The 19,438-nt window shown below is 52.9% G+C and overlaps 1 protein-coding gene and 1 long non-coding RNA gene across 4 annotated transcripts in view; both read left to right on the top strand.

The window, feature by feature from the left end:
- Positions 1-5,438, top strand: part of TRPV4 (transient receptor potential cation channel subfamily V member 4) — a 50,915-nt gene extending 45,477 nt beyond the window's left edge. For all 3 annotated transcript variants that reach the window (XM_032301175.1, XM_032301167.1, XM_032301162.1), the window contains 4 exons: positions 785-1,101; positions 2,589-2,716; positions 4,091-4,212; positions 4,746-5,438. In XM_032301175.1, coding sequence (XP_032157066.1) covers positions 785-1,101; positions 2,589-2,716; positions 4,091-4,212; positions 4,746-4,900 — 722 coding nt within the window. In that variant the 3' untranslated portion in view covers positions 4,901-5,438. The remainder of the gene's footprint in view (positions 1-784; positions 1,102-2,588; positions 2,717-4,090; positions 4,213-4,745) is intronic.
- A 2,992-nt stretch (positions 5,439-8,430) lies between these two features.
- LOC116566580 overlaps positions 8,431-19,438 on the top strand; it is a 47,762-nt gene continuing 36,754 nt past the window's right edge. The window contains exon 1 of the long non-coding RNA XR_004275920.1: positions 8,431-9,248. This is a non-coding gene — a long non-coding RNA (uncharacterized LOC116566580). The remainder of the gene's footprint in view (positions 9,249-19,438) is intronic.

Below are 19,438 nucleotides of genomic sequence, written 5' to 3'. Positions count from 1 at the left end.
CCAACACTATTGACATTTGAGACCAGATCATTCTTTGTGGTGGGGGCCATTCTGTGCATTGTATGGTGTTGGGCAGCACCCTGTCTTCCACCCACCTGATGCCAGTAGCACCCCCACCCCCAGTCATAAAAACTAGACATGTCTTTAGACATTGTCAAATGTCCTTTGGGGGGAAACTGACACCCTCCCTGGAGTAGATCCTGAAAACCTTTTCCCTCCCGGTAGCAGGGAACCACCAGGTTGTGTAAGGAGGGGTGAACTGTCCCAAGCTGGAAATGAGCAGGTCAAAACTCCCCTGCTGATCAGTAGTTGGATTGCACCTGTGAGCAGCCACTGCACTCCAGTCTGGGCAACATAGCAAGACCCCATCTAAGAAAGACAGAAAGGAGAGAGACAGGTGGCGGGGGGAGAGGGAGGGAGAGAGAGAGAGAGAGAGAGAGCGAGCGCGCTTCCTCATTATTTGCAAGAGTTTATGGAAAGAACAAAGGAGAGAGAGAGAAAGAGAAGGAGAGAGACAGAGAGAGAAAGAGAGAGAGAGAGAAAGAGAGAGAGAGAGAGAGAACCTCTTCTTTATCAGCAAGACTGTATGGAACAAAGATGTCAAAGGCTTTGGGATCAGGAGGACCTGGGTTTGGTGTGGCTTGGCTGATGTGCAGGGTGACATGGACCAGCATGCTCCCCTCGCCAGGCCTCAGCTTTCCCCTCCAGCAAATGGGAATGACTCCTTCCACCTCTCTGCGTGTGTCCTAATACTCAGCAACTGCCCCCTCTGCTCCCCCCACAGCCCTGGTCTCCCTCCTGAACCCGTGTGCCAACATGAAGGTGTGCAATGAGGACCAGACCAACTGCACGGTGCCCACTTACCCATCATGCCGGGACAGCGAGACCTTCAGCACCTTCCTCCTGGACCTGTTCAAGCTTACCATCGGCATGGGCGACCTGGAGATGCTGAGCAGCACCAAGTACCCGGTGGTATTCATCATCCTGCTGGTGACCTACATCATCCTCACGTTCGTGCTGCTCCTGAACATGCTCATCGCCCTCATGGGCGAGACGGTGGGCCAGGTCTCCAAGGAGAGCAAGCACATCTGGAAGCTGCAGGTGAGGCCTCAGTGCCCCTGCCACACCCCACCCCACTGGCTCCCCTGTCCTTCCAAGGACACTCACCAGACGCTTCCTCGGCCTCTTCCACTCTGGGCAAGCCACGTCTTCTCATTCTGCCTCCATTTTCCTGTCTGTAAAACGGGCGTCAGAGGCTGCTGCTGACTTCCCGGAGCTGCCTAGTGGATTTCGAGGTAGCTTCTTCCCTGGCCAGCAACAGTGGGCTCAGATTCTCCTTGTGGTCCAGCTCACAGGACATAGTTGGCTCCACTCAACATGACCAAGTGATTTTCGCTGGCTCAGAAGGTGCTCAGTGGGCATCAGCGTTTCAGCAGGGGTTCCACACTGAGCCTAGGGCAGCTTTTGTGCTCTGCCACTCCAGTGCAGGGATGTCTGAGTTTTCACAGTGGCCTTTAACTAGCAACCCTGAGCGTGCCTCATAGAGGAGAAACCAATGGGGCCGCGGGCCACCTTGGCCCAGGGGAGCTGCAGCCTTTACATCCCAGAAGCTTTCTCTGCAGTCCTGGAAGGACAGGCACTGGGCTCACACCCCTCCCAGGCCAGGTGCAGCCTAAGACCTGGTGTCGTAATAAGCAGTGCTGCTCCACGGCCCAGGAATGCAGTGCCCATGTTTCCCTTGACTGCATTTCAGGGAAACAGTGCAGTGAGGAAAAAAGGCCCAGGACTGGGTCTGAGGGAAACAGCTCCAGCCTGCTCTTAACCTTGATCTGTATTGCTCACTTCACTGGGCCTCAGTTTCCCCACTGGGCATTACAGGATGCAAACTGGGCATCCTGTGGGCTGCAGCACAGTAGTGCGATCTTGGCTCACTGTGATTCTCCGGCTTCAGCCTCCCGAGTAGCCGGGACTAAGGTGTGCATACTGCACCTGGCTAATTTTTGTATTTTTTGTAGAGACAGGGTTTCACCATGTTGCCCTGGCTGGTCTTGAACTCCTGAGCTCAGCTTCCCAAAGTGCTGGGATTACAGGTGTGAGCCACTCCATCCAGCCTCAGACCATTATATTGAAAAACAAAACAAAACAAAAAACAAACAAAAAAAAACCTGCACAATTTAAAAATTAGGAGATTCCCTATGAAAATCCAGGTTTCTGGCTTTTCTTGAAAAGGTGGAAGCCCCAGGCAGTGCAGGGTCCGCATTCCTGCCTGGCAGCCACCCCCTTACACGGGGCATTTGCTCCTGGGTTTGCCCCGGTCTCCACCCCTCCCTTTTTCCCACACTGAGTGGCGAGTGTGTGTAAGCGTCTGGGGCTTGGGCTGCAGACTTTCTGCATCTGATCCTGTTTCCCCCATTTATTTTCCTGCCTGCCACCTGTGGGTATTTGAGTTAATAAATCCCGTTTCTATGGGGCAGCCTAAACGCCCAGTTCTCGGCCCACCCCGGCCCGTTGTTTCATTTCTGCCATCAGAGCGGCAGGTGCAGGCTGCGAGGCTCACCGATGTCTCTCCTGACCCTCCCTCCCCGCAGTGGGCCACCACCATCCTGGACATCGAGCGCTCCTTCCCCGTGTTCCTGAGGAAGGCCTTCCGCTCCGGGGAGATGGTCACCGTGGGCAAGAGCTCAGATGGCACTCCTGACCGCAGATGGTGCTTCAGGTGAGGCTGGGGAGTGGGGTGGGGGCGGGTGGGGTGGGGTGGAACCGTCCCCACTGGATTGGGGTCCCTGGTGCTCCAGCGTCGTCTACCCATTGCAATTTCCGGAGCCACTGAGTCCCCGAGAGGCCCAAGTGGGGTTCATTTCCAGCAGGCGATCTTAGGCAAGTCGGCCCGCCTCTCTCCGCCTGTTTCTTCGTCTGTGAAATGAGACAGTGGTAGCCCGGGCTCCTAGCTGGCGGTGCAGGTTAGACAGTTCAGCCCGTGAGAAGTGCCAGCCAGTGCCCGACGCACACTGGGACACCACAGGCTCCTCTGTCCCTTGCTCAGAGGAAAGCAGAGACTTGGATGGTGGGTTCGTCTCGGAGCTTCGCCCACTGTCTACCACACAGTGGGCTGGGCTCTAGTGCTTGGGCAAAAGGGGAAGCCGAGCAGTCTGCAGTTGCCAGGACTCCAGACCTCACCCAGCCTGTCTGCAGAGTGACTCCATGTTCCAGGGGCACAGGGCGTGCCAGCTTCTTGGGGGAACCTCTTCATGAATCTTTTCTTTTCAGTTGAGTCATTCTTTGTAAAGTGGTTGTCAGCATAGAGCATAAGCAGAACGTTTGGAGTCAGGCAAAGTCAGTTTCCTCATTTGGGAAATGGGAGCTTCTAGGCCAGCCGGTCCGTTCAGTTCCTTTTTTTGTGTGTTTTTAGAGACAGGATTGCTTAGGCTGGAGTGCAGTGGTGTGATCGTAGCTCACTGTAGCCTCCAGCTCCTGGGCTCAAGGGATCTTCCCATCTCACAGCCTCTTCATGCCACCGTGTTCAACCAGTTTTTAAATTTTTTGTAGAAATGGGGTTCTTGCTATGTTGCCCAGGCTGATCTCCAGCTCCTGGCCTCAAGAAGTCCTCCCACCTTGACCTCCCAAAATGCTGGGATTACAGGCACGAGCCACTGCACCCAGCCTCGGTTCAGTTTGAATGTAAAACTCAAATCCTGGCCAAGTGTGGTGGCTCAAGCTTGTAATTCCAGCACTTTGAGAGGACGAGGCAGGAGGATCGATTTTGGTTAGGAGTTCAAGACCACCCTGGGCAACATGGGTGTGGAGGTGTGTGTGGTGGCACGAGGCACCATGCCTGGCTACTTTTTGTATTTTTAGTAGAGATGGGGTCTCACCAAGTTGGTCAGGCTGGTCTCAAACTCCTGACCTCATGATCCGCCCACCTCGGCCTCCCAAAGTGCTGGGATTACAGGCATGAGCCACCACGCCAGGCCTTGTTATGTATATTTTACCATAATAAAGAAATAGGAGGGTGTGCTGGGGATGGTGGCATGGGAAGCATCTCTGGGAAGGGCTCTCCATGACCCTCCGCTCTGGCCCCTGGCCCCTCCAGGGTGGATGAGGTGAACTGGTCTCACTGGAACCAGAACTTGGGCATCATCAATGAGGACCCGGGCAAGAATGAGACCTACCAGTATTACGGCTTCTCACACACCGTGAGCCGCCTCCGCAGGGGTGAGTGGAAGGGCAGGTGCGGAGGGGAGCCCCAGTCCATTCTTACCGCAAATTTGCTTTGAGCAGTCCTGCCTCTTTCCAGGACTCAGTGTCCACGTCTGCCGAATGGGAGCGTGTGCCCCTGAGTTTCCTCTGCTGCTTGTAAATGCCCAGGCACGTCACCTACATGGCTTTGTCCCGGGCCTCCCTACTGTGACACGAGCTGGCCTGGGGAGGGGGTATGAGCTCCTCAGCCGTCCCCATATGGAGAAAACCTTCCTGTTTGTCTAGTAAGCCGTGAGCCTGCAAGACGCAGCTGGACAGGACGTAGGTGCGCAGGGCATTTGGCTTTGGCCTTGAATCCTGGTTCCTCCGTTGACGCCTGGGGAGGCACCTTGACCTCGCTTGAGCCCGTTTCCACCCCTGTAAAATAAGCATAGTCAAACCCCCCCTTCAGATCACTGTGGAGTGCCCAGTATACAGCAGGCACTCCGTATATGCTCGCTGTCTCTCCACCCCCCTCCTCCCCTCCGTCTGATGTGCTCTCGGTGCAGATCGCTGGTCCTCGGTGGTGCCCCGCGTGGTGGAACTGAACAAGAACTCCAACCCAGACGAGGTGGTGGTGCCTCTGGACAGCATGGGGAACCCCCGCTGCGACCACCAGCAGGGTTACCCCCCCAAGTGGAGGACTGATGACTCCCCGCTCTAGGGACTTCGGCACAGCCCCAGCCTCTCCGCCGGCCCATTTCTAGTCCATGCGCATTTCAGCAGTGCTTTCTGGGGTGTCCCCCCATGCCCTGCTTTGGCCCCAGAGGCGAGGGCCCAGTGGAGGTGCCAGGGAAGCCCCAGGACCCTCTGGTCTCCAGGCTCTGCCTCCCCTCTCCAGGGTGGGGGCCCCTGGCCACCTGTCTCGCTCCCATGGAGTCACATAAGCCAACACCAGGGCCCCTCCACCCATAGGGCTCAGGCCCCGGCCCCTGCCCCTCCTTTATTTATTTGCTCTGCTCTCAGGAAGTGGCATGACCCCCGCCCCAGCTGGAACCTGGCAGAGGCCTCAGGACCCCGTTCCAGGTGCGCTGCCCGGCCAAGGCCCAGCCCCAGCCTGAGCCGCACGCGCCACCATGTGCGGCAGCATGGCAGCTTTGCGAGGGGCTGGAGCCCTCGGCGCGGGGCCGTGCCTTCTGTGCGTTCTGTAGAGTGTCTGGGATTTGCCGGTGCTCAATAAATGTTTATTCATTGATGGTGGAGATGGCAGGATGATGGTGGGGGATGGTAACAGGCATGAGACGACAGCAAGGGCAATGGAAGAGCTAGGACATGCCTGGGGGGAGGCAGAGGCAGGGGCAGGGCTGAGAGCGAAGGCGGAAGTACTGACCAGGCGGCACTGAGAGTGTTGGTGGTTGGGGCTGGACTGGGTGGTGGTGGTGGCGGTGCTGGCCTGAGAAGTGGCTGGGATTAGCGTGGCCGTGGGGAAGGTGGGGCGGAGGGAGGGGAGGAGAGTGACTGGTGGGGGTAATGATGCTGGTCAGGGAGAGCCATGTTGGCAGGGGAGAGTGACGCTGGTGGGGAAGACAGTGCTGGCTGGGATAATGATGCCCGTGGGGACAGTACATTTGGGCAGGGGTGAATAATACGGGCTGGGGTTTCATGATGCTGGTGCGGGGACTCTGGTGCTCATCAGGGGACAGCGATGCTGCTGGGAGGACTGTCCTGCTAGTGGGGAGGACGGAGCAGGCGTGGCAGTGGGCAAGCCTCAAGTATCAGCCGGGGTGTTGGGTGTGCATGTCGGCTGCGGTGGTGAGGACTGTGGTGGCATGGTGCATTGGCAGTGCTTGTGGAGCTGGGGGCGGGGGAGCTCACGGTGCTGCTGGGCTGAGTGGGATGGCGCCTCCTTGGGGACTGCCTGCCTGTGTCTGTCCACGGGGCCGCGTGCCACCCTGAGCTGTGAGCCATGAGCCGGAGGTGAGGCTGACCCTCTTCCCTTCTGTATTAGTCTGTTCTCATGCTGCTGATAAAGACATACCCGAGACTGGGTAATTTGTAAAGAAAAAAATGGATTCACAGTTCCATGTGTTGGGGGAGGCCTCACCATCATGACAGAAGGCGAAAGGCACGTCTCACATGGCAGCAGGCAAGAGAGAAGAGAACTTGTGCAGGGAAATGCCCTTTTATAAAACCATCAGATCTCATGAGACTTATTGACTATCACAAGAACAATACGGGAAAGATCCGCCGTCATGATTCAGTTACCTCACACTGGGTCCCTCCCAGGACACATGGGAATTGTGGGAGCTACAATTCAAGATAAGATTTGGGTGGGGACACTGCTACAACATATCACCTTTCCAGGGCAGCCATTCGCCCAGGGTCACACCCAACATCAGTCAAGCTCCCAGGCAGCTCCAGACCTCCTGGCATGAGGAGGGACCCCACAGCCAAGGAAGCCTCAGCCAGCTACAGTTTCCCATGGCCTCCAGCTCCGGGTCCAGCCTCGGGCTGCGATCTCATGTCCTTCTGAAGCTTCAGGCGGGAAGAGCTTGGGTCTCGGAGGAGACCAAGGTCGAGGGCAGCTACGGTGGAAACTAGCAAGGGCTTGGGTTGAGCAGACCGGGGCTTGTATTGGCAATGGGTTATTTGGTCCAGGGAACATCGGTTGAGTCACTTTACCTCTCTGGGCCTCCACCTCTTCATCTGTCAGAAGGGAGAGTCAGTGGCAGGAGGGACATGAGTCTACCAAGCTCCGTGAGGACTGGGATTACCTCCAAGGCTGGCCAGGGGGCTCCAAGCCCCCACCTCCTCCTCCATTGCTCTCCAGGAGCCCATGGCACCCTGTGGTCCAGGGGTAGCCCAGCTTTTCCCAGGGCTCCGTGCTTTCTCATCTGATCCCACACGCAGACAGGGGTCCTCAGGCAGCGCTCTCTGCAGGCGTCCCTGGAGCCATTCTGATTAGGCGGGTTGTGTCAGAGGTTGCGCCTGAGCCAGTCCCCACGTCCGGGTGACGGGATGCTCCCTGCTAAACCTCCCCAGAACCACAGGGAACCCCAGCTAAGACTGGCAGGTCAGCTCCCCGGAGGCTGCAGACAAGCATCTTTCCCTCAGGTCAGGCTCTGGGAAGAAGCAGCCGTTGTGACTGAGCTCCTGGGGCTCAACTCTAAGAAGGGCAGCAGGTTGGGGGCGGAGAGAGGAACACTTCCTTTTCCTCTATTCTGCGGAGGTGAAAACTCCTTTACTTAAGTTGTTGGTGTTGGTCTCTTCCCCTGGGTTGGTCAGAAGACAAGATGGCTACCTGGATCTTTCCTTGAAGCTGGTTGTTTGGGACAAGGAAGGGGCCTATTTTGCCTTGGGTGCCTTGAAAAGGGCAAGAATGGTAAGAGGGGACATTGGCAGGTGGGGGAGGTCCTAGAAGGCTCTGGATTTGGGCTGGGCACAGTGGCTCAAATCTGTAATCCCCGCATTTTGGGAGGCCAAGGCAGGCGGATCACCTGAGGTCAGGAGTTCGAGACCAGCCTGGCCAACATGGTGAAACCCTGTCTCTACTAAAAATACAAAAATTGGCCAGGTGTGATGGCACGCGCCTGTAATCCCAGCCACTTGGGAGGCTGAGGCAGACGAATTGCTTGAACCTGGGAGGCAGAGGTTGCATTGAGCCAAGATTGCACCATTGCACTCCAGCCTGGGCAACAAGAGTGAAACTATGTCAAAAAAAAAAAAAAAAAAGTTCCGGATTTGGAATCCAGAGAATTGATTTGAGTCTTGCCTCAGGGACTGATCTTCCGGGCATTTGTAGGTAGATCAGAAATGTTCCGAGCCTCAGTTTCCTCATCTGTAAAATGGGCACAGACTTTGTGATGATCAGGTAATTCCAGGGGGCCTTTAAATTCCCCCAGGCAGGCTGGGCACAGTGGCTCAGGCCTGTAATCGTAGCACTTTGGGAGTCCAAAGTGGGCAGATCACCTGAGGTCAGGAATTCCAGACCAGCCTGGCCAACATGGTGAAACCTCTTCTCTACTAAAAATATGAAAATTAGCTGGGCATGGTGGCGCACCCTCTCTAATCTCAGCTACTCAGGAGGCTGAGGCAAGAGAATCGCTTGAGCCCTGGGGGGGTGGGGGTGGGAGGGGGTGGGACGGAGTTTGCAAAAAGCTGAGATCACAGCACTGCACTCCAGCCTGGGTTACAAGCGAGACTCTGTGTCAAAAAGAAAGAAAGAAAGAAAGAAAGAAAGAAAGAAAGAAAGAAAAAAATTCCGCCAGGCAGCAGTTGAATCATAAATAATACCCAAATCAATGAGGAAGAAGAGACAATTGTGGCTGTAGTATTCATACAGTTATGTGATTTGGGTAGCAAGTAACAGAAAATTTACACTGGCTGAAAGAGAAAGAATATTTATTATCTCAGTAGGATGCCCCAAGTTAGGGAGGATACGAAGGCTGGTTAATTAAGTGTCTCCGTGATTATTAAGGACCCGGTTCTGTTCTTCATGTATTCCTTCAGCATTTAAGTCTGGATTCCAACCATGCGTCAGGCACTGGGCGAGGCAGTGCCCGCCTAGTGTGCTGGCTTTTTCGTCACGCCAGTTTTCCTCAAGGACACAAGATGGCGCCCTTGATCCAGGCATCACATCCAGATTCCGTTTCATTCACAAAGAGGGAAGGCAGCCCTTTCTCTTTTTCCCTGACATCTCCTAGCTGGCCTCTTCTCTTCTATTATTGGCCAGAGTTATGTCACGTGTCCCCCACTTCAGCCAATCAACAGGCAGGAAACAACAATTGGCCTAAAGAAGCAGATGGCAATATGGAGGAGGGAAGTAATCCCAGCGAGGCCTGGGTTTTGTGAGAAAGAGGATGTGGGAATTGATATTGCCTAGGCAACCAGTAGCATCTACTACAGCCCTTTTTGCAGATGTCCACCCTCCACCCCAACAGTGTCACCAAGAATGGCAGTGGTTCATTCTGGGTCTGTGAAGAAGTCACTTCTCTAGGGGCAGACGGGATGGGCCTGCCTGCCAACAAAATCAAAACACCCTCCCAACTCAAAGAGACTCAGTAACGTCCAAGGTGAGTGTTTAATTCATTTATTTTCATTTTTTTTTTTTTTTTATAAGACAGGGCCTCACTCTGTTGCCCAGAATGGAGAGCAGTAGTGCAATCTTGGCTCATTGCAACCTCCCTGTCCCAGGCTCAGGTGAATCTCCTGCCTCAGCCTCCGGAGTAGCTGGGATTATAGGCACACACCACTATCTCCAGGCTAATTATTTTTATTTTTTATAATGAAATAATTTTGGCTATGAATTTTCCTATGAGTACACTTTTAGCCATGTAGTAAGTTTTTCAACTGTGATTTTTCAAAATATTTGATGGTTTGGATATTGACTGTGACTCAATAGCTGTCTGGGGGAACTTAAAAATTTACAAGTGATTGGGATTTTGTTTGCTCCAGTAAGATCTTAAACATAACCTTTCCCAGTGTTTTCAAAGTGTGGGACATGCGCTGGTGGTATGCCAGAGTATTCTCAGGTGATACAATGGACATGGGATCACAGTTTAAAAACCCACGTTCTTCTTTCAGTTCTCTGTGTCCCTTGACTATATCAAGGTCTCAGTTTGGTTTTTCTGTGTTTTAAATGCCTTCCCAACATTCACTAATCTTTGTTTTCAAATAGAGAAAAGCCTTAGGCTCAGAACCTCTGGAAGAACATGGTATCTAGGAAGAGCTTAAAAACATTTTAATTTCATGGCAGGGCATGGTGGCTCATGCCTGTAATCCCAGCGCTTTGGGAGGCTGAGGCAGGTGGATCACCTGAGGTCAGGAGTTCAAGAGCAGCCTGGCCAACACAGTGAAACCCTGTCTAAAAATACAAAAAATACATGCACACACAAATCAGCTGGGTGTGGCGGTGTGTGCCTGTAAGCCAGGTACTCGGGAGGCTGAGACAGGAGAATCACTTGAACCTAGGAGGTGGAGGTTGCAGTAAGCCAAGATCGTGCCACTGCAATTCAGCCTTGTGATAGAGTAAGATTCTGTCTCTAAAAATAAAACCATTTTAATTTTGCTTTATTTTAGAGTAATAAAGCCTTCTCTTTATGGAAAATGATACAATTTTCTAGATAAAGTAGTGGTCTCAAGTGTAGTTTACAAGAAAGTCATTTAGGAATAAAAATGTAGCTTGTAAAAAAAGAACAGGCCGGGCGCGGTGGCTCACGCCTGTAATCCCAGCACTTTGGGAGGCCGAGACGGGTGGATCATGAGGTCAAGAGATCGAGACCGTCCTGGTCAACATGGTGAAACCCCGTCTCTACTAAAAATACAAAAATTAGCTGGGCATGGTGGCGTGTGCCTGTAATCCCAGCTACTCAGGAGGTTGAGGCAGGAGAATTGCTTGAACCCAGGAGACGGAGGTTGCGGTGAGCCGAGATCGCGCCACTGCACTCCAGCCTGGGTAACAAGAGTGAAACTCCGTCTCAAAAAAAAAAAAAGAATACTTAGATGATTTTAGGAACTATATTAAATGAATAAACTTTCATGGGGAAAATGGTGATTATGTTATAGAAATGACTGATATTTGGGAATCATTAAATTAGCCCAATCCTATATCCATGCTTGATCCCTTTTCACCACTACACCTCTGTATTTGCATACCTCCTGTGACAGGAGGTTCATCACCTCTGAAGACTGTAAAAAAGCAGCATCTGGCCGGGCGCGGTGGCTCAAGCCTGTAATCCCAGCACTTTGGGAGGCCGAGGCGGGTGGATCACGAGGTCAAGAGATCGAGACCATCCTGGTCAACATGGTGAAACCCCGTCTCTACTAAAAATACAAAAAATTAGCTGGGCATGGTGGCGCGTGCCTGTAGTCCCAGCTACTCAGGAGGCTGAGGCAGGAGAATTGCCTGAACCCAGGAGGCGGACGTTGTGGTGAGCCGAGATCGCGCCATTGCACTCCAGCCTGGGTAACAAGAGCGAAACTCCGTCTCAAAAAAAAAAAAAAAAAAAAAAGAGAAGGGCAGCAGCCGTAGTTTAATACCTGATGCCCTTCTCCAATATCGAGCGCTTTGATTCCTTTAGCCACTCGTCAGGTAATCACTGCAGCTACCAAGTATGGAGTGCTCCTGTGTTTGACACGGCCATTCAGTCTAAGACTGAGGAGGTGCAGTTAAAGGTCACACAACTTGTAAGTAGATGAGGTGGGATTTAAACCTCAGGCAGTAATTCCAAAACCCCAGGCCCTTGCCCACGTGATCTCATTTCCTCTTCTGTGTAATCCTGGGAGGTAAAGAATAAGAGGTTTTGTTCCCTTTTTGAATAAGGCACAGAGATGAAGTGATCTGTTCAAGGTCACCCAGCTACCTGATGAGTGTGGATTTGAATCTAAATGTCATCTGACTCCAAAGATGCCAAGCCAACCTTCCTTTGCCATCATCTCTTACCATCTTCTCCTCCCCAGTTGCTCAGTTGTGCAGGAGATCTCGTCTGTCTTTTTGGAGGTAAATACTTTCAATAAAGGATAAAAATTCACCTTCATTCATTGAACTCTTCAAGTGTCCCAGGTGTGATCTTTTATATATGGCGCCTCATTGAAGTCTCACGGGGATTCTGTTCAGTTGGCACTTTTTTTTTTTTTTTTTTTGAGACGGAGTTTCGCTCTTGTTGCCCAGGCTGGAGTGCAATGGCGCGATCTTGGCTCACCGCAACCTCCTCCGCCTCCTGGGTTCAGGCAATTCTCCTGCCTCAGCCTCCTGAGTAGCTGGGATTACAGGCATGTGCCACCATGCCCAGCTGATTTTTTGTATTTTTAGTAGAGACGGGGTTTCACTATGTTGACCAGGATGGTTTCGATCTCTTGACCTCGTGATCCACCCGCCTCGGCCTCCCAAAGTGCTGGGATTACAGGCGTGAGCCACCGCGCCCGGCATTCAGTTGGCACTCTTAATTACCTTCCCCATGCCTTGCGCCATATTAGTCACAGTTTTAGGGGCACAGACTTGTGACAGCAAGTCTGAGTACACATTGGCTCACATTAGTGAAAAGACCAGGCATGTTTGGCTTCAGGTATGGCTGGATCCAGGGGCTTGAATGAGGTAATTAGGACTCAGTCTCTCTATTGTGTGCTTGTCTCACAGCTCTGTCTTCCTTCAGTGAAGCTTTCTTCTTAGACAGGCTCTCCCAAGGTGTTGAACCCTGGAAGCTGCAAACTGACATCCTACCAACTCAACAATCTTAGAGAAAAGAGCTGCTTGTTCAGTCATCCCAGCCAAAGCCCCAGGTCCCTGACTCTCACTGGACCAACTTGGGTCATGTGTCCGCTCCTGAACCAATCACTGTGGCTTGGGAAGCAGAATGATCTCCGATTGGTCAGACTTGAGTTATTTGCCGATCTCCAGAGCTGGGGTAGAGTTAGCTTCTCCCAGACCCAGGGGCCTAAGAGTGGGGAATGGCAGTGCCCTAAGCAAAGTTTGAATGTGGACACCTGTGCTAGATGGCCTCCGTGGCCCCAAATCCCCACTCTTCCCTTTATCTGGGCCCTTTGCAGTCTAACTTTGTGATGTCCTCCCACCGTGGGCAAAGCATAATTTCCCACACCTGGGCTTGACCATATGACTTGTCTTGACCAATGGAGTGTTACCAGACGTGCCAGGGCCAGCCCTCGGGAGGAGGATGAGAGACACCAAGTCACCCCAGGCAATCTGGCTGAGATAGAGGAACCCCGCAGCTACGTGAGAATGAATGTTTTTGGATACCACGAATTTTTTTATAAGAGTGCGTGTGTGTGTAATGCAGGCAGCAATAGCTAATGGATACAGACACTAGAAGAGAGTAAATAGAACCCGGGCAGGCCAAAAAAACTAAATATCTACTATATTCCATGTTATAGATGAGGAAACAGGTTCAGAGAGGTGTAGGCTCTTGCCCAGGGCACCTGGCTGCTAAGCAGTGGGGTTGGGAGTGGAAGCCAGGCGCTCTGCTCAGAACCCATGCTGGAGAGAAAACACTCTGATCCCTGAGCAGCGGGAGGTAAGGAGGCCAGGCCACTTCCGCGGTGAAGACTGTGGCCTGTCACTTTCACGGAGCTCCCCAGCCTGTCAGCATTCACTGAGAGCCCCACACCCCTAACTTTATTCCAGCAAGGACTTGTTCTCGTGCGCGTGTGTGTGTGTTTAATAATGATACAGCACTTGTATGTCATATTTGACAGGAGGGCTTTTTTCCTCCCAAGTGTAAAGCACTACTGGGAAAGAATTAGTGCTACTGGAGGCAAAAACAAAGGGACCCCATCAAAAAAGACAGTCTCTGAAACTCTGGGATCTTAATTGAACAATTACCTCTTATGCCTATGAATGGTTCATTATTACATGCCCTGTTATTATTAGCTGTTATTATTGTTTTAGATGAATGCTGGGAATTTTGTTTTAATCAAAAGCCGTATTCAGACACGCCGTTCATCTCCCTGCAAAATGCACGCTTCTGACATTTCCGAATGTGATAATGTCGTAGTCGGCAGTCGGTCCCCACACCTCGCTCAGATAACGGTGTACTTGGATCATTTCCGTTGTCGGGATGGAGCGGTTAAATACTCCAGGCCTCTGTTCATGCTATTATTAATTTTTGGCTCCCTGGTGAAAGCATTCATATCAGGATCTAGCACTTCCTTTGATTCCTTAGGAATCCAGTGTCACTGGGGACAATGAAGTGATCTTTGTTCATCCCAAGCTTTTGAGATAGAAGTAAGAGGGAGGGCAGTGATGGAGCCCGAGGTCAGGATGGGAGAGGTGCTGGATGGTGGAGATTCAAGCCCCAGGACTGAGGTGTGGAAGGCTGGCTCAGGAGAGGCCGGGCTGGGAGTCTTGTGCTCTCAGAGGGAATCACAGAAAGGGGGAAGCAGCATGGATAAGGCACCTGGCATGTGTTAGCTGCCGTGCTTAGAGTTTGGGATTCCTATCTCAGGAACCATGCGTGGGCGCTTGTGGGAGCTCATGAACCAGTATTCGTACCACCCTAGAAATCATGCCCACTCTTCCTTACAGCACCCGAGCCAAACACCGTGACTCTCCTTCCCTCACTAGGTATTAGTATGGGAATAGCCATGTGACCCAGTTCTGCCCCATGAAACAAGTGGGGAGGTCTGCTGGGGGAGGGAGAATTCTGGGAAAAGTTTCTGGGAAATTAGGAGAAATCTAGGAAAAGACTGTCCTCTTTGTTGCTGGTCACTGTTGAATCTGGATGTGATGCCTAGAGCTGCAGCAGCCACTTTGTGCCCCTGAGGGGCCTTGGCAGCTCAGCAAGATGAAAAGGACCTTGGTCCCTGATGACACTGTTGAGCTGCTGAATTAACCAACCATGAGGCCACCGTGCCTTAAGGCTTCTTATGATTATTCCAGATGATAAATGTTCTTTCTCATTTAAACCAGTTGAGTCGGGGATTTTCTGTTATTTGGCCCATCATGCAGATACAAGTACAAATCTCTATCCCCATTTTACAGATGAAGAAAGTGAGACCCAGTCACTAAGGACACATAGCCTGGATGTGGTGGAGCTGAACCTTTCTAGGGGGTGGCAGGAATTTTGAAAAAACTGCTTAGTGTTTTTGGTGTTTCCAAAGCAGGCCCACATCCGATTTCTCCACAGCCGCAGGCTGTAATGGCTTCGAACAGGTAAGGACAGGAGAGGGTGGGGCTGGAAGCAGGGACTCAAACCCGGGTCCGCAGATCTCAGCTTAGGATCTTCTCAACACTGTAAGGTTCTTAGTGACATTAGAGAGTCTCCCTTGCTGTCAGCACCCCTCAGTTTTGGGGGTACACCCCCTGGATCCCAAAGATCTGCCCTTGGCTAGCACAGGTGGGACTGCTGCGGTCCTGGAGATCGGCCACCAGGGGTCACTGTCGTCACACTCAGGGGCCTCCTCAGAGGTGTTCAGAGGGAACCTTGGAACTTGGGGGCCCGGTCAGGAAGACTTCCGGTGAGCGCTCTGTTAGGTGTGTCCTGAGGCTTTGAGACAGGAAATATCCTCCCCATCCCCATGCCCCAACCCCAGAAGGAGAGGAGGTGGCCTCAACTGCCTCTGAAGAGTTCAGGACCAAGTTGCTGTGTGCCCTCAGGCAAGTTGCCTCCCCTCTCTGAACTTCAGTTTCCCCTCTTTCAAAATAAGAGTACTCACCCCTACTTCTCAAATGTGGCTTCCTCCTTTTCCCTGAGGACCTTCACCTTCTTTTGTCCCAAATTTAACAAAATGGACAGGACCGGTTAGGGTGCACCAGAAATGAGACCCAGTGACTTCAGGTCAGGGTTGGGTTCCAGTTCCTGCTCTGCCACAAACTCATGAATCCTTGCGATGTAATTGGGGAAACTGAGGTCCAGAGAGGAGAAAGGACTTGCTCAGTTTCCCCAGTTGCATTTCAAGAGGCAGGATTCAGTATTTCCTGAAGTCCTGTTTGTTCCATGGGGTGTAAATAGATAGAAACAAAAACTTAGGTGGTCAAAAAATTTAGAGAAATGCTGGGTTAAAGCTATAAGGGGGCTGGGTGTGGTGGCTCCTGCCTGTAATTCCACCACTTTGGGAGGCCAAGAAGGGGGGATCACCTGAGGTCAGGAGTTCGAGACCAGCCTGGCCAACATGGCAAAACCCATCTCTACTAAAAATACAAAAATTAGCCAGGCTAAGTGGCACGTGCCTGTAATCCCAGCTACTCGGGAGGCCGTGGCAGGAGAATCGCTTGAACCTGGGAGGCAGAGGTCACCGTGAGCCAAGATGGCGCCACTGCACTCCAGCCTGGGTGACAGAGCACGACTTTGTCTCAAAAAAGCTGAAAGGGTATCTTGCCTGCAGGATTTGTTAAGAGTTTTTATATGTTAATGTGAATTGTGTATCTCCAAGAGCCGGGATAGGCATGTTTCTGAAACTCTTTGTACTGGGAACCCACTTTTCAAGGCGACTGGGAAGTCAGCTGCACTAGGTGAGGACGGGAGCGCCACACCTCACTCTGTGGTACGTCTTTTACCTAACGGCTCTGTGCCGCTAAGTTAAACCTCACATGGTATGTACTTTAAAATATTAGCCTCATTTCATTTTATGAGACAAGGTCTTGGTTCTGTCACCCAGGCTGTAGTGCAGTGGTGCGATCACGGCTCACTGTGGCCTTTCTCCTTCACCCACAGGATGCCCGGGCAGTTGGGGCCCTGGGACCCAAGGTTGGGCCTGGGTTCTGGAGCCAAATTGGCCACATCTGGTGGTTGACAGTTGTTTTCCTCTTTTCCTCGAAGTGTCGCAGTGGGAGCTTGGACTCAGAATCAGAAGGCCTGTGGTCTATCCCGGCCACTTTGTTTTTCATTCTCAGCTGTGTGACTTTGGGTGAAGCGACTGCCCTTCTGTGGGCCTCACTGACCTCGTCTGTGGTGTGGGCACATGCACCTCTGTTGCTCTGAGGGGTTGTGAGGACCAAGTAACGTTGAGCCCTGAGCCTGGTATCTGGTCTGCCTGTTGTAACTGTGGGATCTCGGTAATTGTGGCAGCCCTCCTGGGCTCAAGTGATCCTCCCACCTGAGCCTCCTGAGTAGCTGGGACTACAGGCGTACACCACTATGCCCAGCTAATCTTAAAATTGTCTGTACAGATGGTATATCACTATTGCCCAAGCTGGTCTCGAACTCCTGGGCTCAAGTGATCCTTCAGCCTTGGCTTCCCAGAGTGCTGGGATTACAGGAATGAAACACAGCTCCCCATCAGAGCATCACTTTACAGTCGGGGAGTAGGTGGCTTAGGAGTGATCACTTGCCCGGGGCCACACACAACCTGCTCATGGCCTTAGGATGGAACCAGTTCCATCTGGCCCTCAGACAGCTACACCCCACAGCACTCCGAGGGGTCCCTCTCACAGGACGAATCTGCCCCATCATCCTGACTACCCATCACTTGATGCCACCCCACTCCTTCCTTCGACAGATCTGGAAATTGAGGCTTAGAGAGGCACACAAGTCACCCCGGGTCACACATGGAGTCAGTGGGATACTATGTTTTTTCCTGCCTTCACCCTTCCCCTGCCACTTGCTGGCGAGCTGGTGATGGTGGCAATTTAAACAGAAAACCTTTAGTCCCTTGTTCTCATCTACCACGCTGGCCGGGCCTCACCTTCTCCAGCCAACATTGGGGGCGGGACCTTTAAGAACGCCTGGGCGCAAGTGGAGCTGGGCGTGGAGGAGTCCAGGCGGCAGCGAGGGAGATGAGTAGGGCAAAGTTAGGAGTTGCTGTTTTGATGGCAAGTGCAGAAGCTGGAACTTGCCTCAGTTTCCCCCTCCAGAAATGGGGTTGTGGTCTAAAGACAGGGATATGAGTGAAGAAAGCACAGAACCACCCCGGAAAGGTGAGTGTCCGCTCATTGCTTCCTCTGCCCAGATCTGTGCCTGAGACCCGTGGCCTTCTGGGGCATGTCTCTGACCTGGGGTCACCCCGTTTCTGATCTGGGGTGATCTTCTAATGGTCGCTGTGACAGAAAGTGATAGCTGAGGTTCTGTGCCTGCACACCTGGCCACCGTATTGGACAGCTCCGTGGTAAAAGGTGCGAGCCCAGGACTGCTAAATGGGGAGAGAGGGGTCCTAGTGTCAGAGCAAGAGACCTAGGGGAAGACTGCAGCTCCTGCTGGGGGCCTTGGTCAGATGGCCGCTTCTCTCTTGCTCCTTCACCCACAGGACGCCCGGGCATCTGGGGCTCTGGGACCCAAGCCTGGGCCCGGGTTCTGGAGCCAAATTGGCCACATCTGGTGGTTGACAGTTGTTTTCTATTCTCCGCCAAGTGTTGCAGCCGGGAACTCGGACTCAGAATCAGACGGGCCTGGGTTCTATCCCAGCCACTTCGCTGTTCTTCATCCTCAGCTGTGTGACCTTGGGCGAAGTGACTGCCCTTCTGTGGGCCTCACTGACCTCGTCTGATGTGGGCGCATGCACCTCTGTTGTGCAGAGTGCTTGTGAGGACCAAGTAACGTTGAGCCCTGAGCCTGGCATCCGGTCTGCCTGTAGTTAACTGTGGGATCTCGGTATTTGTAGCAGGGATAATAACACTTTGGTCACGTGTCCTTTCCCCATCAATGCGGTAATCAAAGGTGATTGATTGTATAAAGCATGGTAGAAAGGCTACCCTGGAGGGCACTTTTGAGATCAGCCAGCCCAGTTCCCAGATGGGGAAATGGAGGCCCAAGGAGGCACAGGGAGTCAGTGCTAGGACAGGGCGAGAGCCCTAGGCCCAGACTGTGCCATGAGCCTCCACATGCCACGCACAGACCCCACACCACAGGGGATGAGCAGGATAGCAGGTGTGTCCTTGGCCCTGGTCTCCAAATGTGAGGGACCTGGCATGGGGCGTGGCTCCAGCTTTGCCCATTTCGCCTCTCCTGATGCCCCAGTGTGGGTATGCCTGGTGATTGACCAAGGATGTGGGGACCTGGGTGACCAAGTTGGTGCTGGGTGGCCCCAGTGGTGACACCTGGGAACACCTGAGCCACAGGCCACTGCCCAGTGCTACACCTGGCCTAGACCTTGGTTTCCTGCCCACTCCTTCCGAATGCTCACCCGGTGCTTTTGTCTGCCTGAATTCCATCTCTGGTTCTGGTGCCGCCCCCTTGGGAGATGGATTGGTTAGGGTCACTCACCGTGGCAGGTCTGGAACCCAAAAGGCTGGGCCTGCTGGTTTGCCCCATCCAAGCTCCCCTGGGTTTCGGATGCCCCCAGGTGGACTCTGATTATGAATGGGGATGGGGGTGGGGCTCAATGACAGAATACCTCACTCCCTCTCAACATCCTTGTGGCCGCTGCTCAGCTTGTGTCATCTATAAAGTGGGCATGATTTTATTACCTGCCTGATAGACTCAAGTGAGATCAGAAAAGCACCGTCAGTTGCCGTTTATACTAGTTGTGTCCTATTTGTGACGCAGCCTTCCAGGCAGCTCCGCCTCTCCCAGCTCCTCACCCCGCAGGGCCTGGCTCCTGCTCCTCAGGAGCTGGGGTGTGCGCTTGGCTCACTGACCCAGTGCACAAGGACCTGGGTCCCACTCTGGACACAGGAGCCTGTTTCTTCTTCCATGGACTGGGTAGTACGTGCCGCCCGACTTGGATGCCTGGTCTCAGGGAGGTGGACTACCCACCGCAGAGTCGAATCCGAGGCCTCCCCTCTGCCCTGGACTTCACCACTGCCAGTCACCCTGGCAGGGCTCTGTGAATGGGAGGGAGGCCTGCCAGAGCCAGGAGCTCCCCAGCTCCTCCGGCC

The sequence above is a fragment of the Sapajus apella genome, unplaced genomic scaffold, assembly GCF_009761245.1.
Source record: "Sapajus apella isolate SASKATOON/1434 unplaced genomic scaffold, GSC_monkey_1.0 scaffold2, whole genome shotgun sequence".
Classification (NCBI taxonomy): Eukaryota; Metazoa; Chordata; class Mammalia; order Primates; family Cebidae; genus Sapajus; species Sapajus apella.
The sequence above is the reverse complement of the archived record's forward strand: the minus strand, read 5'-3'. Positions and strand labels throughout refer to the sequence as shown.